This window comes from Parasteatoda tepidariorum, chromosome 4 (genome assembly GCF_043381705.1).
Source record: "Parasteatoda tepidariorum isolate YZ-2023 chromosome 4, CAS_Ptep_4.0, whole genome shotgun sequence".
Lineage (NCBI taxonomy): Eukaryota > Metazoa > Arthropoda > Arachnida > Araneae > Theridiidae > Parasteatoda > Parasteatoda tepidariorum.
The window spans coordinates 86232088-86258215 of NC_092207.1; the positions used below are offsets into that span (position 1 = coordinate 86232088).

Sequence of the window (26128 nt, forward strand, 5' to 3'; positions counted from 1 at the left end):
TTTTTAAGAATGTTTGTTGTGGTAATTTCATTTAACAGTTTTTTAATTTTGTATTATTTCCCTTTCAGTTGAAAAGAAAATGCTTATCAGTCAAGTAGTTCGACAGATGGAAGAAGCACATGAACTGGTATAAATAAGTCTAGTCACAGTGTTTTATAAAAAATTTCTCTGTGTATTTATACTTATCATTTACAATACAAATATATACTTTGAATAAAAACCTGCAGCCTGTCAGCTGTCTATGTTTGCAATGTTCCTGAACATATTTAAAACATGCATTTTTACTATTTTTAGAAAAATGCAAAAAATAATCCAAAATATTTTAATTATACGGTTGTAAAATCTTTTTTTTACTTCTCTAATTTGTTTCAATCATTAAATCATAAATCCAAGTCATCCTGCTATCGCTTTTTCCGATGGTTATTTCTATAGATTAATTTCTATGCATTTTCAAATAATTTTGAAAGTCTTGATATTTTTTATAGACTGTTATTACAACATTCAAATTTAGAATCACGCATTTAAATAATAAATTTTTGCTTGCTTTATTTGTGTTAATTTTATCGTAAATGCTAGTGACTTTGTAATCATTTTTATGCTCTCATTGCAACCTCATGGTTTCAAAAATTGATATTTTTAATATATTATTACGATACTTGAATTGTGCATTTGAGTTATTTCTTATTAGTACACTTTATTTATGTTGTTTTCACCATAAATACAATTGATTTTATTATTTTTCTAGCAGTTGTTGTTACTTTTTTTTATATGGTTTTGAAAATCCTGATATTTATAATACAATCTTTACACACAAGAGTTTTGAATTGAGCATTTAAAAGATTGCTCTTTACACTCTTCATTTCTTTGTAAATCCTTTTTTTTTACGATCCTTTTTCGACAGTTAGCACAATGAATTTCCCCTTCATGTTTAAAATATTTATATTTTAATACATTATTGCTATAGGGGGGATCATTGTGACTAGCATTATTCAAAAAGTGGAGGAATACATGCATTTTTAACTGTTTATTGTTTGTAATTCTGTTACTCAATTTTTGAGCTTAGAAAGTGCTTTTTTTTTTTTCAAAAAATAATATTTAATATTTGTCACATCTTTTGTAAATCATTCTATACAAATGCTTTAAAATGAAAGTATATCCTTCATTAAACATCTGAAACTTTTTTGTGTTAATTAAAGTACTGAACTTGTATTTATTTTAAACAAGAAATTATTTAATTTTTTTATTGCTAAAATTTATTTTAAAATTGAATTACTTATCATATAAGACATATTACTTTTTTCCATTGTTTATGTGTGTGTATATATTCCATTGTTATGTGTGTGTATCTAAATCTATACACATATAAAATTAAATTTACATGAATTCATTAAGGAGTTAGTTGCCTCCAGGGAGCCAGAGCTTTGGCTGATATTGGAACTTCCCATGTTCCAAGGCACCAGCAGTTTTATCAGAGGCCTGCTACATTGTAGCTACATTGCTCATTAGCCCTACTTGCTGTAGAAAGATTATTATCAACATAAAAATGCATTTGTTATGATATAAGACCAAAAATGAAGAGGATTTAATAGATTCAATTCTTTTCTTAAGATTGAGCAAATAACTTAACTGTGAATTATATTTGCATTTTCTGTGTGAGCTAATGATTATGCTATTATTTTTTTTTTTTGAACTTTTTTATAGTTAAAATCTAAAACCTTAAAGCTTGCATGTACAGTTTAATTGCTGGAGGATCAAAAAATTTTCGATTCCCAGTTTTTGCCTCTAGTAGTATAGTAGTTGTGCTATAGTCAATATCCGCAATTTTGAATGTAATCATTTTCCTTTGACTAGGAAAAATTGTTATTGTGAATCAAAATATTTTTATACAATGTTGTGTGATATAGTACTGTATTTTTGAAGTATCTAATCTGGAAACATAGAAAAAAAATTTACTTCGTGAGAACTACTTCTCATAGTTATCAATATTGCAATTAAAATTTCAAAAAAAAATATGTATCTGATATGTTAAAAATCAATATGCTTTTTAAAAATACTGATGCATAAACTAATTAAATTTTTATATTTATGTAGCTTGAACAAATGGATTTAGAAGTAAAAGGTATGCCACCACCTTCTCGCCAAAAGTATGAAATTCGATTAAAGAGTTATGTTGCTGAACTCTCACTGTTAGATAAAGAATTGGTAAAATCTTTATAATATTTTTTTTCATAATTTATAAATAACAAAAGAAAAATATGCTTCCTCAAATTTTTAATCAAATCATTTTTATTTATATATAGCTTTTTGTTAAAGCAATAATTGTCAAGCTTTTATGCAGCGCAAGTAACCTTATAATAAATTTTATTTATCTGTGTGTCTTAAAAATACTTTTTTTTGTAATCAAAATTAAAGGTATGACTAAGAGTTTAAGTTTTTTCCCATGATATCAATATCATTATATCAAAAATTTACTAATGTTTAATAACAAATATAAATTAAGCACAAAACATAATTTTAAGCAATACATCATTTTTATTATTTTTAACATTTTTGAAGAATTTTCCTCATTTTAACTTGCACCATTTACAGAGCTGATTGTGCTCAGGAAAAAATCTGGATTTTCCGCTAATAGTGATCCGGAAGTTTCTGGAAATCGAAAGTCCAGACATTTCAAAAAAATCATTGATCACAGAAGTTTCCGGAAATCAAATTTTCAAAGGTGGAACTTAAAAACACAGTTTATTTTATTTTTTTGTAAGGGAGAGCCAGATACTTTATAAGCTTATATTCATGATTAATATTAATTTTTTATCAGTAAATAGTTATTATAATCATAAACTCATGAAAGANTTCAGTAAAATCACAGTCTCAATCTAATTAAATAGATATTACTGTGAAAATTACGGAATAATATTTTACGGTAAAAATGGATTTTACGGATGATGCATCCAAAGTGCCGGCACTTTTAACCGTAATTTGGTCCGGAAATTTTTACAGTATACGTAGCCACTGTAACAAGAAAGTAAGAAATGGAATGGAAAGTTTGCATCAAAATTGACGTTCTATAGCAGGGATGGCGAACCAATGGCACGCGTGCCATTTATGGCACGATACACATTATTTTGGGCAAGCCACCAACCACAAATGTTATTACACTATGAAGCATATGAAACAATTAAATTAAAGTTCACAAACACAAACAAAATAATAAAAAATTATTAATAAAAAAATTAACAATTAATGCTGAAAAAACAATTAATAACCATAAAAAGCAAGCTAACAATAAATAACTAGCAACAAAAATTAGCAGTCCTGCTTAAACTAACATCTTAAAACCTAATATAAGTTATTTGTCGTCTAATCTGAATCAACAGAAGTCACACTGATGTTACTTTAAGTTTTTTCAATGTAAATTAAGAGTTTTGATTTGATAGTATTTAGTATTATTATTTTTCCAATAATCACGAAGTCAAAAATATTTGACGGCACGTCTATGACCTCATTAAACAATTTTTTAGAAAAAAAATGGCACGTTGGTGTATAAAGGTTCGCCACCCCTGCACTAGTATATAAGCCATGTTAACTCGATTTTATCTTGAGGTACCTTTTGATAGATGAGGGTTGACATTGCTGAAAGCTCGTATGCTTCATTGATGATCTGCAGATGTGATATGACCTACATTGAAAGTAACGCTCACTTCTTCGCTTAGGTACGCCTACTTTGATTGATTATCCACATTGAATTGTCGGCTTGTTATTAGAGACTGTGTCATAGTCCTTCTAGCACTGTTGCTTCTCAGTCTCATTTACACATAATGGATTCCTGCACACACTCAACTGCTAATAACTCAGAAGAATACACACAACCATAAACTTAATATAGTTCTCAAGACAAGCCCTTAAAACTAGGTGCACTTAATACAGAGATGCCAACTTGCTCCGGACAGCAAATATATATTTTAAAGAGGTAGATTATCAATTGTGATTCTTGGTTTAAAAAATTCAATTAAGTAGATTTTTATCCACCACTATTTCTAAATAATTCGTTAGCTTGTACAATTCACCACTTAAAAGTATTCATGTCATGCTATACCTTTTAAAAAGCAAGCCAAAATAGTCAAATATTTGCAAAATTTACTTTGTTGTCATTTACCGTATTTTTAATTATTTTTGCTCGTCCGGAGCAGTTGGCATCTCTGTTAATACAGCATTCACCACAAGCGCTCAAAATCCGGTGAACTTAATGCAGCTCTCCCAGTCTTACGCACATACAGCAACTAGTGGTTTCCATTCATTGAAATCTATCCCTGATAAACTTCTGATGGTGGGGTAACTACCACTATGATTATTAAACATCAATTCACTGGTATATAAGTCCTGTTAACTCGATTCTATCTTGAGGTACCTTTTGATAGATGAGGTTTGGCCTTCGAAAGCTCATCCCCACACTAAGTAACTAGTTTTTCTATATTTTGTTTAAATGCAAAATGTGTGATGAAATCAAACAATAGTTATTGAGTTCATAGTAACTTCAATGAAGATTAATCTTGTCATTTAAGTATTATCCTTGTGAATAAAAACTTTTTTTGTTGCTATGATTATTGTTATCTTGTAATTCATAATTGCAGGAATACATACAAATGTATTATGTACAGTGAACTTTTCTTTACTTGAATATAGATCATTTTAAATATTGGTTCTCAATTTCCATTGAGTTATCGGTTGTGGGTGAGCAAACAATAATTCCACCCAAAATTTGTCATTGACCACAATTTAAAAGTTGTATTATTACAGTGAGGTCGCCCTAATTTAAACCACAGAGAATTATCTTAAGAGTTTCCACTCTTATACTAGAACCGATAAGATGTCAATAGGTTTTTTTTATTGACAGATTAACAAAACTTTGTCCATAATGTTTTTAGCAATGCTACAGCAAAAAACTTGACTGCTAATTAAATTGAGGAGTTTATTATTCTCTTTTATTATTTTTTTATTGAATTTATGAAGTTCTTCGTAATTGTTTGGGTTTTTTTTTATGTATAAAATGAAAGTATATTTTGGCAAGTAAATTACGATTTACTTTATTCTTAGTTATCACCATTTTTCTTATTATTAAATTGATTTCTATGTATAAAAAAATCCATGAATGAAACACACAATTATTCCTTTTAAACTAAAGAATTAATTCTAAAACGCATTATTATTGTCATTTTTTTTCCTCCATTTTCTCTGTTCATAGAAGAATTTGTTATATGACAAAAGGAAATAAACAGCACTAAATAAAAGTATGACTGAAACACTTTTTCTGTTTAATCGAAATAAAATCTAAAGTAAAAGATTTAAAACTAATTTGTAAATTTCATGCCCTCTTAGTATTGTACACATGATTATTTAGGTATGAAGCTAATAATACAATTATTCTGCTATGACTAAAAATTTTATAATAGCTCATTGGAAATTGTTTTTCACAGAAAAAATAAGTGATTTTAGCATTTTTTTTTTTATTTATATTTGTGATTTATTATATTAATCCCAATTGCATATTTATGTCAGCAGAAAGCTCGCCTTAATCCAAGAGATGAAAATGCTCTAAGAGATGAGTTATTTGAAGGAGACTATGTGAGGGATGACCAGGTAATTTTAGTTCATTAGTTTCATTTACATAATCTATGTGTGTGCACATATATATATATGATGATGAACTGAGTAGATAAATAAATAATCTGAATAAAATTTTAAAAAAAGAATTTATTTATTCATTAATTTTGCTCATTTTATTATTTACTGAACACTACTTTATCTTTAAGTTACCGTGATTATCTAGTCTTTCACTATAATGATTAAAATAATCTTTGTAAATTCTGCTTATAATCATTAAATAGTTATATCCTCTTATAAATAAATTTCATTTAATAATTTTTGAATGTATTTACAAATCTATGTTTTGAGAAAGTTCAAAATCGTTCCAAGCTTATCTTATTATTTTGTTAAAAATTCGTAATGACAATTAATGTTGAACTATTGGTTTTATTTGTAAACAGTCTTTACTAGAATTTATTTATTGATTTTGTTCAAATAACTATGCAGGTGTATGTGAACACTTTATTAGATTAGATTTTACTTGTTAATAAAAGTATACTCTGTACAAATAAAAGAGTAATTTTTAAATTACAAGAATCATTAATTACTAAGCTTATTATATTTTTGCTAAGATACTTGTGACTTTGCTTGTTAGTGTGGTTTGTAAAATAGCTACTTTAATTTTGAAAAGTGACCTTGATACTTTTGTTTTACATCAAGTATTTTTCTTTAATTTCTTTGGATTTGTCATAAAATCTTTCCATTTTGAAAATGATTAACTATGTTGAGTTCAGAAACTTATTGCATAATATAAGTGCATAACCTGTGGCTCAGAGGCCAAATGAGGCCTGTACAGTCTCTCACCTTGCAGCTACAAATTAATCAGGAACATTTGTAAATTACGATAATAAATTTCATGACTTCAAAACTGATAATAAACTTTGAAAGTACACAAAAATTAAAATTCTAAAATGTAGAGATATTAATTCAAGTTGTCAGAAGATTTAAATCTTCTTAGATTTCAATGCTGATGTTTTTTTTTTTAAAGGGAATTTTATTTGATTAAAACATGCTCAAAACAAATTTATTTCAAAGTTTTGGAACAGATTTGGAAATTCAGAACTTAAGTTCAGTTTTTCACTGGGAAAGATAAAAAATCAGCTATTACTTAATTGTTCTAAAGAAAGCAATGTTAGGCTATAACTATATAAAGCTTCTTAGCTCACCCTGATTGAGATTGTATATACCATTTTCCATAATAGTTTGTGTATCAGGCTGCTGACCCAAAGGTCTGTGGTATGGTCCAAACCAGGGGCTAACAAACATCTTTCTTGCACTCCGCCACAGAGAGCAATGAAGAAGAGAGCAATGCTTTTCAATTTCAGAATATACTTTGTAAATATTATGTATATTTTGTCTTTTCATTCAAAGGCAAAGTAATATTGTTCTTATCCTCCACTAAGGAATAATCAAGTTACTGTCAGTTGTACTAAATTTAAATTATTAGCAGCTCCTGAAAGTTTTTTTTTCTTTCGGCCTTCTTTTGAAAAAAATTATGCACTTTTTTGTTATGTTTTACTTACTTATATTAACTGTTGCTATAGTGTATTAAATCATTGTAAAAAAAATTTTTATTAGAAACAATGTCTTCTTGATAATACAGAAAGGCTAGAACGTTCTTCACGACAACTAGAGGGTGGTTACAAATTAGCTATAGAAGCAGGTAATGTATAATACTTCAGTATAGATGTGTTAACTCTAAAAAATAACCTTTATTTTTCTTTTTAGACAGCAATTCATAATTATCTTCTTTTTGTGTGTGTGTGTGTGTATGATTTAAGTATTCAAATAAGAATTCTACATTCTTTCATTCTGGTTATATGCATAAATACATATTTTTAAATCAATAAATGCATTTTTTTTTCTTCAAAAAATGATCTTGAAATTTTTTAAAAAATATACTAATTAGAAAGGAAAGAATTAGAAATTTCCTTAAATATGTAATTCCTGGGATGTCTTTTAGTTTATTTAAAATTTAGTAGTATAATAAGTATTTTATGCTTTTATTAAAAACAGTTTTTTTCACTGTTAAGTCTTGAAACTTTCATTTAATTTTACATATCTTTTATAGAACAAATGGGAGCTCAGATCCTGACTGATTTAAGCTCTCAAAGGGAAACTATAAGTAAATCCAAGTCAAGAGTAAGTTATTTGTGTTCTTTTTGTTTTTTGCTTTTTATATATTTGTATATTGTCAATAGAGATGCCAACTATTACAATTTATACTTCATTATTATGATTTGATAGTTCAGATTCGGCTGAGTGATGAAAGTTATGGTTTTTAAGAAATTTTTTTTTAAATCTGCTTAAAGTTATAAAAAGAATTAGGAAATTTTGTTATTTGCAACTAACCTTCAACAATAATTTTTTTTTTCTTTTACTTAAACAATTCTAAAAGCAAAAAACAATTTTATAGAAACATGAAATTAAAAAAAAAAAAGCTAAGAAATCTCATCTTCTCTCTGTATGGAAATGCAAAGAACATAAACTCAAATCTAAAAAAATTTTTAGTAGTTCAATTTGAATGCAGATTGTTTAAAAAGCAATAAGAGTTAGTTCTAATTTAACCAAATAACTAGAACATAAAATCCAAGAAACCAATTTAATTTTTACATTTTATTATGAAATATAAAATATCAGTGTCGTATTATTTTTTAATTTAGTACCTTTATCTAAGTGTCAAATAGTTTTTCTTATTTAATAGTAAATTCATGCCTTATTTTATTAATATTACATACAAAAATTAAGCAGTATGTACCCCTAAAATAGCACGAATGTTAATTTCGTAAATTCCAACTGTGTTATTGTACATCTGATAGTTTGGAAAGTTGGCACCTTTATATCAATTGCTATCTACAAAAGTATCAGTTCTTTGAGGTATTGCCCCAATTTAAACAGGGGTAAAATTCATGTTGGATTCTCGCATTTATGTATTTTGTTATTGATAGTGTGCGTTTCTAAGATCCGCTTTTTAGTAGCCTGAATAAGAGATCAAAAATGCTTGTTATAGTTTTAGTGTTTAATTTTATGAGATCATTTCTTGGGATGGTGTTTCAGCATTTTATTTTGTATTTGTTTTATATAATTCAGGTTGTGACTGACATTCCATCAGTTGTTGTTGTTGACATATGCCTGTTTAGGCAGAGGGCGTGCAATTGTTCTTGTTTTCCAGTGGTGCGATCTATGGCTAAGAATTGGACTTCTGCCACACCATACGTCACACCCGCTTATAGAGCGGACCCATTCATACACAGATCGTAATTTTGGCCTGAATCAGAGAACGATCGATCTCCAATCCAGTACCCCCAGAGATATTGATTTGTTATGGAAACATGCAGGACTTTTATGACTCGACGTATTTTACGTGCATCAGTCACTTTACTACACGGTGAGTCTTCAGCCGACGGGGTTCAAACCCACGAACTCTCGGACATGGGCCCAGCACCATACCGACCTGGCTATCCCGGTCTTATTCCATCAGTTGTCTCCACATAATTATCAAAAAATTTAAAAAATCTTGAGCATCTAGAAATGGATTACTTGTTTTGTAGGAATTTTAAGAATGAGACTAAATTAAATTTGGAATGAGTTAGTAACTAACAGTTTTAAGTTAGATGTGATAGAAAACGAAAGTAGCCAAAGAACTTATCATAATAAAGGATTGTTAACGATTCTCATTATCAAAGGTCTGTCGAACTAACAATTTTTTTTTATCATTATTTTGTAAAAAATTTTTTTTTAATAAAAATTGTGTGTAAAAGAATTTTAAAACTTTTTTCTTTAAATTCTTTTGCAAGTTTAGAAAATTTGTAAACTTTTTTCTTTAAAAAAGAAAATTTTTATACAAGAAAATTTTTAACTACCTTAGTTTGAAAAGTGACCATCTTTGTTGCTTTTAAAGTTATATTTTAGTCATACGAAGTAACTATATCAAATATTATTGTTACTTTAAATGAAACGAATTTTTTACCGTCTAAATTTAGTGTATGCAAATCCAGGGGTCTGTCTAGGTTTTTCTGAAAGGTACCTATTTTGTGAAATTTTAGAATTAATTTCTGAGAAATTAAAAATTATATTAAAAAATCAACACAAAAATATGGTAAAAATATGAATTTATCGTTTTTTAAGGGATGCAAAAATAAAATTTTAAGAAAAAGTATTTTGTGAAACTACCGTTTTTCATAAAGTTGAATTTGTGAAAGTACCGCTAAACGGTAGTAAATTCGGCCTGGACAGACCCCTGAAATCTATCATGTAATCTAACAGTGCGAAATAGTTAAGATACTGAGTTGTCACTATGTAAAACCGAAACTTTGACTGTGGCAGCAACTTGCTTGAGAAATGCAGTCAATTAGTGCACTTGCAACCATAATGCCGCTGGCGAAGCCTTGACCACCTTTGCCCTATAACTTGCAACTGCAAGAATGTTTTACTTTATATAAATTTAGCAAAATTGATGTTGAACATTTGAACAAAACTTAGACCCAGTGAAAATTATGCTATAAAATTATACTCTAAGACAATTATCCCAGAGTAATATTCAAATAAATATTATAGCAAAATTTAAAAAAAGAAACTTACAATATTTTCCTATATGACTAAACTGAAATGATTATGAAGATTTTCTAAAATTATCATGAGGCACACAAGACAGATTAATTTATGATTTAAAACGGTTAAAAAATATACTAAACTAAACTTAGCGACGCGACAGCCCATAGAGGGTCAAGGCCTGCTGTGCCCATCGCAGTTTTCTTGACCTTGGGCTCTGGAGTGCATGCGCAGATGTTCCTGATAGGTGGTCAGCCGAACGCGGAACCCCCATTGTTTAGTTCCCTAGAATGCTTGGTACTTGTTTATCGACCCACTGAAGGGATGAAAGGCTGAGTCAACCTTGCCCGGCCCGAGGATCGAACCCAGGACCCGTGGCACAGGAGCGCGAAGCTCTACCACTCAGCCACCGGGCGTCTAAAAATATTCATTCACATTAAATTATATGGAAAAAATATGTGATAAAAGTTTGACTATGGATCTATTTTTAAAATCCATTTAGGATATTTTATGCAACCAATTTTTTTAAAAAAAATTCTACAAAAAAAAATAATAAATAATTGAAAAATGCCTAATTTAAAATTGTCAGGAGCAGTCCTATACTGTCCCAGGAAATTTCCCCCTTTTTTTCCTATTTTTTTTCTTCAACACTCTTGTCTTATTAGATTTAATTATTATTTCCATTTTATTTTGTTATTTAATTATTATTTCCATTTTTAGATGCAAGAAACTAACTATGATTTGAGCAGAAGCTCAAGAATTGTTAATGGAATGATTAGAGGGTGAGAAATATTGATAAATATTTTTTTTTAATTAATGATAAATAGGCTTATTTTCAGTTGTGTGCTTTTCATAGTTAATTTAAGGAAAAAACAATGTTAACTATTTTGTATTATATATATATAACATTATATCTTTTTAGTGTTTACTGAATTCAGTTGAGATATAAATGAAAAAATATATGTCTAAATTATGTTTCCACAAATCAGTTACTCACCAATGTCTTTAAAATTAAATGTTGTTTAGTATAATTTTCAATAGTTCCAGGTAAGATATAAAGAAAAAATATGGCTAAATTCAGTTTCCACAAATCAATAAATAACTCACCAATATCTTTAAAAGATGGAAAGAAAAAATTTAATGTTGTTCAATCTAATTTTCAATGTTTTTTTTTCCTTCTTTTTTTTTTTAAGATAAGACACTATTGTTTGTATCTGATCATCTCTATGGATGTATAGCAATCAAACACTGCTTAGGAAAAATATCGGAAAACCATTCAAAAATTGCATTACAACATACAATTCTACATCCGCATGCGAGTTCATTAGTAGCAAGCAAACACTTATAAGTTTATTTTTTAAAAAAACTAGTTTTAAATTTTTTTATTGTAACTTATGCTTGATAATTCTCAATTAAGCCATACCAATCTTACTTATAATACTAGACTCGATTTAACATTACTGGTGTCAATTTTGGATTATGATGTAGCAAAAAAATCTTACTATTAAACTTTGATTTGTTAAAAATTTAGTTCTGAGTCATTTAAACCTCATAAGGAATAATCATTTTAACTATTTACCTTCTTTAAAATGACCCAATTTATTTTCCAAAAATCAAGCCAAAATAATTTAAATATTTTTGGTTATGGTCTTGATTTCTTGTTAACTTGTTTTTAAAAAAACTGACTAGATTATTAAATTGATTTACTTTCTTTGTCTGTATTCTATTCAGAAAAGCATAAGCAAAAACTTTAAAATTTTCTAATGAAATAAATTTTTTCCTTTAATTTACTGAATAAAACATATTTTTGAAAATACGAAATGATAAAATTTGGATTGAGGACATTTAAAAAGAAATTTTTTATGCGTTTAACTGCACATAATTAGCAAAAAGGACTTTCCTTAAATTATGTATTTAGTGTGAAATGAAAGCTAGAAAACAATACAAAAATTAACAATAAATTTATTAAAATTGGAAGGAAAAAAATTTTATTCCGTGTTTAAGAATGCGAAAGCTGGTGTTCATGCAAAGCAAACTATTTATAGCTTTAAGAAGTGTTTGTTACTAATATGTATTTTAATTAAGACCCAAATATGGATTACATTTTTGCTTACCAGAATTTTGCATACAAATTCTATTTGAACCCTCGCTAAAAAAAATTCCAGCTGCTATATGCTCTAACAAATTTTGAATTCTAGAAATATTATTTTATGCTTCCAATTTTCTTGCTTTTTTGTGTATTTAATTAACCTAAAACTAAGAGAAGTAATTTGAATAAATCTTTTGTTTTGTTTCTTTTTTTTGTTATTATTAGTTATAATTGTGCTCTCCACTTTACAGGATGAAACAACAAAAGATAATACTGTATGCTGTTGCTGCTGTAATTCTCCTGACAGTTATTTTGTCTATATATTTCACAATTAGAAAACATAGTTGAATTCTTTATTGATCAAATAATTAAGTTATAGGTATTTTAATTTATTTATTTATCCAGCATTTTTATTTACTACAGACATATTAAAAAATATTATTTTTGGATTATATTATCATATTATTTTGGTCTTATCTTTTAATGTTTAGAGAAAAAAATCAGACATGGTAAGAGAAAAAAAATTTTTTATTTAAACAAGTATGAGTTCTGAACTTAGATTTTAAATTTCCATTTTATTAATTTGTTTATGCATTTAATTTTTTTAAACTAAATGTGTGTATTCAATTATTTTCATGGACTTAATATTTTCTATCTGGGTGTTTCACAAAAGTCAAAGTTATAAATGTAACTTTTAAAAAAATTTCTGTAGTCTATACATATTTAATTCATACAACAAATGTAGTTGCTTTTTCCTGCTTTAATTCTTTTTTTGAATAAATAAATTTAAATAAAGCAAATTTGGTTTTAGGTGCTTTTCCATTTTGATTTAATGTTTTAATTGTTAATTTATCTTTTTGTCTTTTGCTGTATTTATAAATTAGATTCATTTTCTGATGAGATAAACAAATGTAGAGGTTAACTATAGCAACTTGAAATATGAAAAAACATATTGTTCAAAATTTGTATTCAAATGAAAATACAATAATTTTGTTTTAGTTTAGATATGTTCTTTAAAAATATGAACTTCTGTTTTAATGCAATTTTTTTATTATTTATTATGAAACAGTTTTAAAATTTGGGAAACTGAAAACTTTTAATTGCATTTTAGGTTGCATGTCTCATCAGTCAATAATCTAATTATATGGTGTGATGAAAAAATTAATTTTAAGTTGCTGTGGAACACCTTGAAACTGTTTTTATGAGTAATTGATATGATAACACTATATGACCCTTAGTATCTAGCACTCTATATTCTAAAATATGGGACACAATTAAAGTGTGTTTTTTTAAACAGCTACCAATTTATTCTATGATTAAAATCTAATGTTCAATACAAGACATTGGCTTTCAACCCTGAGAAAGCATTTACTACATTCTTGTTAATTTTCATTAAGTTCTAATGCTTGTATTTACTTTGCTTGCATTTAATTGCCCAGTATCGGAAACCTCTCTTTTTCATCTGCATCATGATCAAATTTATCTGTGCCATGTGCAGTAAAATATTTGTGCTTGGTAGATTTACAAGTTTTAAAAAAAAAAGACAATTAGAGGAACTATAGTTCGTTCACCAGGAGTTGGCACTTGGCTCCACCTTCATCACTTGATATCTGATGATGCTATTTCGTTATTTTTGGGAGAAGGATGTGAACAATCCTAATCAAGGTTGCTATTTGGCGATCCTATGACGAAAATATTTATTTTGTAATCTTTATGTGCATTTTTTTAACATTAAAGTTTCATATATTGAATAATATTTCTCTCTTTTGAGTGAGTAGTGTGTCCTTTGTGAGACATTTTGCTGGGACAGCAGCAGTTTTTAAATTTAAAATGTAATTAATTAGAGTAACAAAATGTTTAATAACGAATAATAAATCGAAGTAAGTGACTGAAAAAGAATTCACTGTTTGCGTTTGGTGCATATTAAGGGGTGTCTCAATTTCAAGCGTGAATATGTTTCTCCTTTACCCTCGCTGAAATGAACTCTGCGTCCGAGGAGGTGGAGCCAATTGCCAACTCCTGGTGAACAAACTGTAATTAACTGCTTCAACTTGAAATTAATACTTAATTAGAGGAGAAGAAAACTTAACTGACAAAGATAATTAAAAAAAAAAAGATAAAGTTAATGCAGGGACGACCATATTTTTTTTTTTTTTTAAATTTAACTTAATTTTGTTTGCAAATTTTGTAATGTTTGGTTTATTTTTGTCTGCAAACTCGAATTAAATCTGTGTGCCGCTCTAGTTCTGCTGCCAATATGGATTGTGTTACTGTTACATGTCTTTATGATTCTAGTATTCAATTTCATGTCACGTCTGAATCTGGCAAATTTAATTTAGTTGCAAATGAGTGTCACTCTTTTACTGGCACTATATAAAATATATAAGACCTGGTAGTTCATCATTTTTATAGGGGTGTCTACATACTTTGGTCCTATAATGTAGTTAAATCATTTTGTCTTAATTTGTATAATTTAATTGAATGCTTTTATGCATATCTAAATTAAAAGTGCCTAAAATTTTAAGTTGTTTTTAAATTTATCAATGACTATTTTTCCCCTCTATCTTTGTATATATTAAATGTTTTGGATCTGTCTATGTATATATATTTGTGAAACTTCTATTATGGTTGTTAACTTATCCGTCAGTAGTAACATTTATCTGTGATACAAAAATTAATAACAATTTATTGAGAGAATTAAAAACTATTTGATGAGTTACAAAAATTTCTACCTTGAGAAAATTATTCATTCAAATTATTATTTTTAGTTATTGAAACACATATTTTTTCTAATTTCGTGTTTAATTCTGAATTTTGTTTTTTCTTTTTTTTAAAGGACTTTAAATTATGAAAGAACATAATAATACATAACTACTATTAAAACTAAACTATTTATTTCAATAACTTAATTGTGCTACATAATTTATTTGAAAAACATAATTTATTATGTGTTAAAGTGTAAACATATTTTATTTACTTTTCGAATATAGAAATAAGCAAATAACTTTTGGTCTAGTCATAAGATGTTCGCATACTAAAATGCAATTTTAATGCTCACAAATGCATGCTAATTGATAATTAAATTGTGAAAACTGATATAAAAATATATTTCTTTCTGAATAAACATACCTACTTTTCAGTGAATTATGAATCTTATTCTTAACCCTCAAAATATGTGCACTCACTGTAAATTGTGGTCTCAGTAATTTGGTCAAGAAAGCAATTGAAAGTAACAGTTCTTTGATATTTACGTTTTTGCCAAATAGCTTGAGTTAATAACATGGATTAAAAATCCATTAACGTCATTATAAAACTGCTTTTTATAATCAATGAAAACATTTTTGCCCTTTATGGTGAAAATATGTTTAAATTTTTTTAAGAATTAAAGGTTTTTAAAAACTATTTTTACGCTTTCAATATTACATTAATTATTTGAATTAGGCAATCAGTTCCAAAAATATAGCTAAGACACGCTAAGTAACATTTAAGAGATCAAATAACATAAGTTTAAAAACTGCACCACTGAATTGAACAGTTGGGTCTACAATTTCCTAATTGCTGCTATCAATACTTTAAAAATTATTTAAAAAAAAATTCTTATTTTATTTTAAGCATAAGTATGCTTTTCTGGCGAATTTTTTAACTCAAATTATAATTATCAGGTTCGCTTTGAATAATTAGTACATTTAAGGTGTACCCTTGAACTTATTTGTACGTGATAAAATCTTATCATTAAATCAAAATATAGTTAGCAGGATTCATTTTTACTTGTAGTTTATTGAACGCAATACTCTTTATTTCTTCCAAAAAAATATTTCTAAATATTTATCTTTTTTTTAATAAGTTGAGTATTTTATATCAGTTGTGTATTTCACAGAAAATTTTTTTCATGAAGCATTTATATATAATCTCAGTTGTGCGTAAAACTGAATAAATAATATATGATTTTATTTCATATTTATATCCATATGTTTTACAATGTTTTTTTGAACGTATGAAGTGGGTCATAAAGAAAGGCAGACTAAAAGAAATCATTATAAAAAAAAAAATTCTGCCTGAACCTGAAAAAATTTCTGAAATATTTTCATTCGTACTGGCTTTGAGCAGCTGCATTGGTTAGTATGAAATGTAGAACCTTAAACTTTCTGTCCTGTTCCTATACCACGTTTTCACTATAACATAGATTTATATTATTGCCATGTGACGATGCCATCCATAAAAAAAATTTATCTGTGCTTTAAATTTTTTTTGTTAAAAAAAGCAATTTCCCGTAGTTTATTGTTAAAGAAAAATTACATTGTTTATTCATTACAAAACGTAACTTCCACCACTTGTGCACCACCCTTATGCAAGCCTTCTTAAGATTGCACTTCTTTATAACCCACCCTCTACATACCTTATAAATTGATGCAATTTTTATTGTATCATTGCTATTGTTTGTATTGATATAATTTTTATTTTGTTTATTTTAGATTGTACATAATAAGTATGTATATTAGATTCAAAATAAATTAAAAAATTTTAAGATTTCAGTTTTATTTATTTTTATCATTTTTGTAGTGCGTGTGGAAGCAGGTTTTCGTAAGAAAAATGCAGGGGTTGTAGTTGTCCTAATTTTCCTCATAAAAATTATTTTCTCTTGACATCATTGACATCTTGTAAGAAAAATGCAGGGGTTGTAGTTGTCCTAATTTTTCTGATGAAAATTATTTTCTCTTGACATCATTAATGATTTTGCTTATGAAATTTTCAAGTTTTTTGAGTTGGGCTCACAATTACCCCTGATGCAAGAGCACTATAAAAAAAAATTTTAAATTGTATTAGGAATTATTAACTATTAGGAATTATTCAGTGCTCATAATAAAATCATAAAGTAATAAAATCTTGCTAGAAACCACTAAAGATGCCTTTTCTAAACAAAATAACTTTGAAATTAAAATAGTATATTTTATTATTCTTTTTTTTTTTTAATTATGTAGGTAAAATTTACCTTTATTATACCTTAGTAGATACCTTTTTTTTTTATTTTGCAGTTTTTAAAGTAGTCTATATGTATATTTTGCCTAATTGTGTTCGAACTTTTTTTGAAAAATGGTGTCCTGATTTTTTCTTCCTCCCAAAGCGTGAAAGGTAATAAATACACGATAAATCTTCTGCTGCTCATAATCGATTAATGTTTTTGGTGTGTTTTCGAGCTTCGTTAGATAAATTTAATGGAATAAATATGAGTGCAATTTTTTATGTACTATACTTTAAAATTTGAATTAAAAATATAATTACTTATAAGATTATATTGGCATATAAAGTACAGAAAAAAATTCATATTTTTTGTCTTTAGCATTTTTTTTTTAATGTATTTCTGGTATACATTGAAAAAAACAACTGTACATACTCTACAAAAAAAAAAGAGATTTTTTCTTTTCTTTTAAACTTTAGTATAACGCACGTTCTTTTGATCATGATGATTGGCTGTTTTCGTCTTCAAGATTTCTAAGGGTTAATTGTCTATTTTCTTTCTTCCCTTTGTGTCTGCGAAGGTGGATTCTTGCAATCAAAATTTTGACTACTTTCCGTCTAACTAGAGTTATCAAATCTCCACTGGAACTTTATGCTAGATGACAATACAAGTTTCAATTATTTCTTGATAGCTAATAACAGAATAGATATCAAACTAAGTTAGACAACGTTAAAGAGCACAAAAATATTATTAGAAGCAGACAGCTGTTTCGGATGCTCAAAGGGCAACCTTCAGCATCCGAAACAGATTCAACCTTGAAGGTTGCCCTTTGAGCATCCGAAACAGCTGTCTGCTTCTAATAATATTTTTGTGCTCTTTAACGTTGTCTAACTTAGTTTGTATTTTAGCACAAAGGTCGCCCACTTGTGTATTTAGAATAGATATCTCCAATCGAAATTTCTACCATTTTCTGACTTACACTAACAGTGATGAAACAAAAAAGTAAAAAATTATTAAATAAAATAATTTGAAACCTACGTTCTACAAATAGATTAAGAAGCAAAGACTATTTTAATTTGGGTGACGCTTAATTTTAATGTCACACTAAAGCTACACAAATGAGCTATCGGTTACGTCCTTAAAGGTAATCCGAAAACAACACCTCTAGGCTTCAGTATTGTCTGGACCATCTAAAACTCATCTAATTTTCAATAGTGGAATGCTTGTTATTCATGATGGCTCTGACACTAAATTTCCAAGATACTTTGATGGAAATTCTGGATTGTCCAACATAAAAAGACCATCAAAAGAAGTTGCTCTTATATTGTACCATCATAAAGTAGTCCAATTTCCTACACTGGTTTGATGGTAATTCATGATGAGGTCCCAGAGATTAATTTCTAAGATGGAATGATAGAAAAATCCTTGTTGGCCCAACTTGAACAAATCATCGAAACAAGATATTCTATTATCATGCAGGACCATCATGAATATTCGAATTCCTATTTAATAACGGTTACCATTAAAAATATAACATGGAACCACCTGACGATTAATTACCAATAAGATTTTGATGTTCTATCAAAAAATTTGACCTGGGCAGCACAATAGGCTATCGAAATGGGCTACAGGTGGCGTAGGGCAGAATTCTCTACCTTTAGCAACAATTCGCATGCTTTCATCATTAGCGTATGGAGATTCATGGGAGAAGGAAGTACATAAGTTATTTCGATTATTAGTTATTGTAGATTAAAAACTTAAGTTAGGAAACTATATTGAACATAATTCCAAAAGAAAGCGTCGTGAAAATTTTACAAAAATATTTGTGACTATTAAATTCAAAAAATATTAAGAGAGGGGAAAATATCGTAGTACGTCCAATTCATCTGAGGAAAAGGAAGGCCAAGCCATGGAACCGGTCTTTTCCCTAGATGGCGTATTTGAGCGTTGCGATCGCCTGGAGTGCTTTTAAATTTTTTGCAACCTAAATATTATTACATAATTTATATAAATTACGATATATTAGTAAATTTTGAGCTTATATCTATTTAAATCTTTGTTTAACTCGTAATCCTAACAGTGGTGTAGCTAGGTAACCAAGGGCCCTGGGGCAAATTAAAAAATGGGGCCCCACTGCTATGTAAACTGATTAGGTTTTATCAAATAAAAATATGAAATATGCAAATACTTTTAAAATGCTAAGCTACTTAAGCTCTTATTTGTGCACTGGAAGCTCTTACTTGAAAACAATGCCTATTTCTTTTGTTTTTAAATAAAGTTAAGTTTTATTTTTTAAAAATCTGGTCTGCTTATTTATTGGAAAGGAAAGGCATTACAGAGACCATGAACGATCTCCTGCCTGCGGACCTGAATTAATGTACCTACTGCAGGTGACTCGCATTTTTTCACGATATTTCGCACTATACAATGAGCTGTAGCCAAAATCTATAGATTTGACACGATTTATTGACTTAACGGACATCAATATGAGTGGTAAAATCAAATAAAATTGAACCACTATATTGACCAGTACAAAAAAGTTTATTGACATTAGCTTACTTACTCCTGATACAGCATTAATTTTTTAACCGTTCTCGAAAAAAAAATCTTAACTCGAATTCACAATAAAACGCACATCGATGAATAATAAAACGCACATATCACTATCCGTCAAATTGACAACACTGCCAACCTACAGAAAGAATTTAGGGGAATTCCCTAGGCATAACTTTTGAATTTCTCTCAACTGAGTTGTCATGATTAAAGTGGGGTTGCAACCTGTCATATTTATTTTGAAAATGGGAGAAATTTCCAGAAGTTCAGTTCGATCGAGATTTCTGGTAAGGATTCGAAGGCCCCCTGAGCTTGAGGGCCCCGGGGCACTGCCCCGCCTAGGCCGTAGGTAGCTACGCCACTGAATCCTAATATAGGCGATTATAACGGCGCACCTGAGGAGTAGACTAGTTCCATGTTTTTTACCCTTCTCCCTTCCCTCTCCTCCTCTTTTCAGTTGTATTGGAATGTACTGCGATATTTCTCCTTTTCTTAATATTTATCGTATTTAATCGTTAAAAACATTTTTTAACATTTCCATGACGCTTTTTGTAGAACAATATTTTAACGTGCTTTCAGTTCCATACAGTTTCCTAACTTAAAAGATTTTACTCTATTTGAAATTCAAGACAGAAACAGACGTACTTCCTTCTTCTATGTCTCTCCACACGCTAATGGTGAAAGCATGTGAAGTGTTGCCATAGGTAAATAGTTCTGCTCTACGCCACCTGTAACCCATTTCGATCGCCAATAGACAATTCTAAAGGAAAAACACAAAAAGAAATTGTTTGTGACGCAGAGGCCTCCAGAAATGAGGGGGCCTTAAGCCTTATGATAAATCAGGCACTGCTGATAACTTTTCCCCCCTCCGGCCTCCAATATATTTGAAAGCTACCGTTCAACGTGCATACATCGAGAAGGAATCTAAAAATATGCATTAATGGCGGTGATTGCACATTAAAAGAAATTAACTTTGATTTGATATTTTGTCCCATCACACCCTCATGCAAACAAAGGAGGGTAAAATGTTCTTAAAAGCGTCTGAATGCGGTTCTCGCACTTCCGATTGCCGTTCATAACAATGGAAAGCCTGATTTGTGAGTTTTTCGCAGGAAAATATTTTTTTTCAATCAAATTAGGTTCTCATTCTCTACTGAAGGCGTTAGGAAGTACATGAACCGCATTCAGTTAGAATGACTCTACACTTCTCTTTTTCTTTTTTTTTCTTCATGTAAACATATGTGTTAAAAAAGATAACAATTTTCTTTATCTACTTCAATAGAACAGGTATCAAATAATAAGATTCTTACCTTGTTCTTCTACCCGGGTCGGAAAGTACCTAGATAAAATCAAATGAGTGACCACAAACTCAATAAGAGACTCCTTCGAATGGTTAACATGTGTATAATTAACAGCACTAAAAACTACAAAAATAACATGTCTCCAACGACAGTAACAAAATCAAACTAACTAAAAATTATTGTTCTTAGATAGTTCTAAGTCTCGTGGCGCCATCTATTGGTTCGTTTTCTACCAAAAAGGAAAATGAATGGTATTCTGTTTTTGACACTCCCCTTTTTTAGTTTCGGGGCATGTTGAACCGAATCTCAATACTTCATTGTCCAAATCTGGATGGTGAGCGAACAACACGTCCAACTCTGGTAGTAGCAGGAACTGAATCAGGAATGTCCGATGATGTTCTTTCTGGCTCATCTTTGGAAGTCTCTGNCCAATACCGCACACCCTCGGTCCCTACGCAGGCTGATTCAAGTGGTCGCCCACCCGCACACTGACCGCAGCCAGTGATGCTTGACTTCGGTGATCGGTGATGCTTGACACGGCGATCCAGTGATGCTTGACACGGTTCCCAGCAGATCGGTGATCTGCTGGGAACCGTGACCTTCGATATTGAATAAGAGTGCGACAAATATTTGACTAAAAGATCTGTTATAAATTAACTTCAAAAAAATATTACCCGCTCTCTTTTCTAAACTTGAAATGGAAGTAAAAAAAAATTATGGAGAAAGCATCGGAAAGTCCCTTTTTGTACAAATATTATCGCGTCGTTATAAGCGCTACGTAGACAAGAATCTACGATAACTCCTCACGGTTAATCGAATGATATGATAATCGAATGGAATCCAATCGAAATTTCAACCACTTCCAAACCAATTAGAACACTCACTCCTCAATTCAATCTTCCTGCCTGATGACAATGTAAGTTTTAATCCTTTCCATTAGAAATGTTCGCGATATTATCGCAAAAGAAAATTTATCGTCAATCTAACTTCCCACTACTTTCCTATTAGATACAATTCTTAAATTTTAATTGAAGCTTTATGCGGAAGAACAATACAGGAACACTTGCAATTGATTATTCATTAGAATAAAAAAAAAGTTCATGTGATATCACCAAGGAGAATTTATGATCAGTTAAAATTTGACTAGACTTTCTGACTAGATAGAGCACTCAAATTTTAATTGGTGCCCTGGTAGGTAGGTTCCTTTTTTACTTCGCACTAGAGTCCCGTAGTGAACTGATCGTTAAGACACGGTTCCCAGCAGATCGAAATCAAGCATCACTGGCTGCGGTCAGTGTGCGAGTGGGTGACCACTTGGATTAGTCTGCGTAGGAACCGAGGGTGTGTGGTATTGGTCCTCGTTAAACTATTCTACCGTAAATTGCTCGACTTCGCGTGCAAGTCGTCGAACTACCGGAGCGGGGGTGCCATTCCCTCTGCAGAGGATCAAAATTGTGATGGCATGTCTTCGGATCATCCTCGGGGATGTTTCTCAGACCGTCGCCAATAGCCGATTGTGCAGCTCTAGTGTGACGTAAATGAGCTACAGCAACAACTTCGCACTAGAGCTGCTCAGTGATACCCGGTGGCTGAGTGGTAGCGCTTCTCATTCCCGTGCCACAGGTCCTGAGCTCGATCCTCGGGTCGGTATTAGCTCCATGAACTTCCCCCAGAGCTCTTATAGCTCTATGAACTTCCCCCAGAACAGCTAGATGCGTCACTTCAACGACATTGATTAATAGTTAAAATTCGTTGCTTTCAGTTTCAGTTGAATATAAACCAAAAATCAACTTTGAGAAACTTTGAAATTTGAAAAAGAAAATTCATCATTTCACAAATGTTACGAACTAAGAATTTATTTATTAATTTTATTTTTAATAAAGAAGCTCCACAAGAATTGTTTCAGATGCTGCTTTTTATTATAAACATCTATTTTCTTAAAAAAGAAAATTCAATTGATTTTTTCTAAAATTTTAAATATAATTGATTTACTACGGTGAAATATACTTGTACATTTGAAAAACTAATACTTCCCCGAACGCACAACGATAATCTATAGATTAAATAGATAAACATTTTAACAGTATGAATTAAATTATTTTTTTTAAAGAAATCATTATTTTAGGTATTTAATGTATTTAGAAAGCATTTAATAAAACTTAAAATTTAAAGTAAAAAGAGTTGATAAAATTTTGCTTTATTAGTTTAAATGGTATTTTTACAATTAAAATGGAAAAACTAAATGTTAATCAAAAATAGCCTAAATGGCTTGAAAAAAAAAGATTTTGATTTTCATAGTATGCTACAGATATTTTTTTAATTAAATAAATGTTTTAATTAAATAATTGTTTTAATTAAATTATGTTAACAGTTTCAGATACAATGGTATTGCAAAAATTCTGAAATTTATCTTATTTAATTATTTTTTCTTTCCCCTCTTTTTTTCTAAAAAAATTGTAGAGCAATTATTGTAATAATGGTTGTTTTAGTACTGATGAGCTAAAAGAATAAATAAATATATGCATTTAGAACGAAATTATAGAACCAAATAACTTATTATTGAGACTACGAGATTTGCTAAATACAATTCCGTCATATTTTAAGTTGCTGAATTATTTTAATTATGAAGATAAACGGCCATTTTAAAAATCCCGTTGAAATAATGATAATTAAAAATAAGAAAATACTGTATAGTTATAAAACTTAAATATATTCAAATATACGTAAAGGCCTGGTTTCTTAGGACAGGACGCCGTCAGCTGGAAATCAGCGCTAACCTCTGATTNTAATTAAAAATAAGAAAATACTGTATAGTTATAAAACTTAAATATATTCAAATATACGTAAGTATTGATAATAACATAAAATAAATAAAAATTTGATGCAAATAGTATAGAGTATAATAACAATAGTAACACAATTTTCATACTTCTTTAGCTTAATTTCTCTATTTTTCCTAATTTATCCTTTTTCTTTCATAGGTATTTAAATTAAACTGAATAAATAATTATTATTAAAATTTGCTAATATTTTAAGCTAAAAAAAAAGGTAAAATCGTTATTTTTAATTTAAAAAAATGTGATCAAAAATTGAGTAAAAAATAGCATAAAAACATTCTTAGAAATAAGTAAAAGGAATTTTTTTTTTCTTCCAATGCCCACCTGGAAAAATTGACATAGGTCATATATAGGTCAGGCACCTGAAGGGCAGATTTGTTGGCCACTCTGAATGTACTGCGATATTTCTCCNTTGGCGCCCCTTTGTGAGTAGCGCCCGGGGCATGATGCCCCCCCCTTGCTCCCCCCTCGCTACGCCACTGTAGGTGGGCCAATGTTGCTCCCACAGTAAGGGCAGCTAGTACAGAGAAGGAAAAGACATCCATGCCTTGGTCGGGATTTGACCCCAGAACCTTTCGATGCAAGGGTAGTTCCCTAATCCCTACGCAGGCCGGTCGGCTTAAAAGGAAATATAAATTCAATTATATTAGGTCAAAAATTAAATTTTTAGACTTGCGATTGTGCGAAGTTCAAGCATCAGAGTGAGCTCTCATTGGCTCAGAAGATGACTTTTGGAGTTCGAATGACGTCGCACCACATTTCGGCCAAATTATAATTTTGTTTCCTCCAATTTTTTAAGATTTTTGTGTCGTGATCTGAAGCAAAATTATCGTCATGTCTTGGAAACTTTCAGACATTTCCTGAAAGTGATTATTATTAATAATAAAATAATTTAGCAGGAGTTAAAGTTATTATTTTTGGGATCCAAATTTCAATGAACATATTTAGAAAAAAGAATAAAAAAAGCATTCTGAAGAGGAATATCTTATTAAGAAATCACGAATTGAAGGACAATTGTAGTTCTCCGTGCGGAAGACGGCAACAATTATAAAAGGCAGCACAATCTTTGTTGTTGTTGTTGTAATTCATTTACGTCGCACTAGAGCTGCACAATGGGCTATTGGCGACGGTCTGGGAAACATCCCTGAGGATGATCCGAAGACATGCCATCACCATTTTGATCCTCTGCAGAGGGAATGGCACCCCTGCTTCGGTAGCCCGACGACCTGCACGTGAAGTCGAGCACTTTACGGTAGAACAGTTTAACGAGGACCAATACCGCACACCCTCGGTTCCCTACGCAGACTGATCCAAGCGATCACCCACCCGCACACTGAGTATAGTCAGTGATGCTTAACTTCGGTGATCGCAGGGAGCTGTGTCTCAGCGATCAGTCCACTGCGGGGCCGCATTCTTTGGAACTCGAACGCATTTCAACGCATATTCGTCGAAATTTGAAACACTCAGACGTTTACAAAGCATAATGACTCCACTTTGGTATCCAAAAGATCTGCGCGTGAAGTCGAGAACTTTACAGTAGAACAATTTGATGAGAACATATACCGCACACACTTGGTCCCTACGTAGGCCGATCAAAGTGGTCACCCACCTGCTTAGTGACCGCAGTCACTGATGCTTGACTTCGGTGTTCTTCTGGGATCCGTGTCTTTATTATCAGTTCGCAGGGGGACTGGTGAGCCTTATATATTCATATATTGCTCTACTTTTCCCACTTAATTTAGTAGGTCCTATGCAGTGCTTCCATTGAATCGAGCGTCTGAGATCTTTTGTTATACCTAGAGATCACTGATCAGAACTAAAAGTAATTGTTTATTTCATTACTTAATTGCGCTAAGCTGAAGTATTAATAACATAAATAAACATCATTGTAATTTCACAGCTATTTGAATTAATTTGTACTGCACTAGACCTACTCCACATCATTTTCTACCGAATATTTTGGGTCTGAAAGGTGGATTGACAGCTCCGCACCTCGAGCCCTTCACAACTGCTACTGTTTTGAACGTGTTTGATATGACTATTTTCTAAATTTCTTTTCATATTTCTTATTAACTCATCTTCTTTTTAATATGCTATTTTTTAGTAATGTAATCTGAATAATTACGTCTTCAATCGTCGCACGATACGAACCTGCGATCATTTGAATTATGGTCACATGGATCATTAAAACTGTTTTCTT

The 26128-nt window shown here is 30.0% G+C and overlaps 1 protein-coding gene across 2 annotated transcripts; it reads left to right on the forward strand.

The window, feature by feature from the left end:
• Positions 1 to 14036, forward strand: LOC107450379 (Vesicle transport through interaction with t-SNAREs 1a). Of its 2 annotated transcripts, none has more exons than XM_043040027.2 (7): positions 1 to 127; positions 2092 to 2202; positions 5557 to 5634; positions 7219 to 7303; positions 7712 to 7782; positions 10912 to 10973; positions 12532 to 14036. In XM_043040027.2, the coding sequence occupies exons 1-7, from the start codon at positions 80 to 82 to the stop codon at positions 12626 to 12628; spliced, it is 552 nt and encodes a 183-aa protein (XP_042895961.2). In that variant the 5' UTR covers positions 1 to 79; the 3' UTR covers positions 12629 to 14036. The 2 variants fall into 2 exon arrangements, with proteins under 2 accessions (XP_042895961.2, XP_042895960.2); XM_043040026.2 differs by having other exon boundaries at positions 5554 to 5634; positions 12532 to 13278.
• The last annotated feature ends 12092 nt before the right edge of the window (positions 14037 to 26128 follow it).

What these genes read in the sequence shown, in the direction of transcription:
- LOC107450379 (XM_043040026.2), top strand. Translation starts at nt 80, where the DNA reads ATGCTTATCAGTCAAGTAGTTCGACAGATGGAAGAAGCACATGAACTG. An exon ending in TGGAAGAAGCACATGAACTG is followed by an intron (nt 128 to 2,091) that starts GTATAAATAAGT and finishes ATATTTATGTAG; the next exon opens with CTTGAACAAATGGATTTAGA. An exon ending in GTTAATGGAATGATTAGAGG is followed by an intron (nt 10,974 to 12,531) that starts GTGAGAAATATT and finishes TCCACTTTACAG; the next exon opens with GATGAAACAACAAAAGATAA.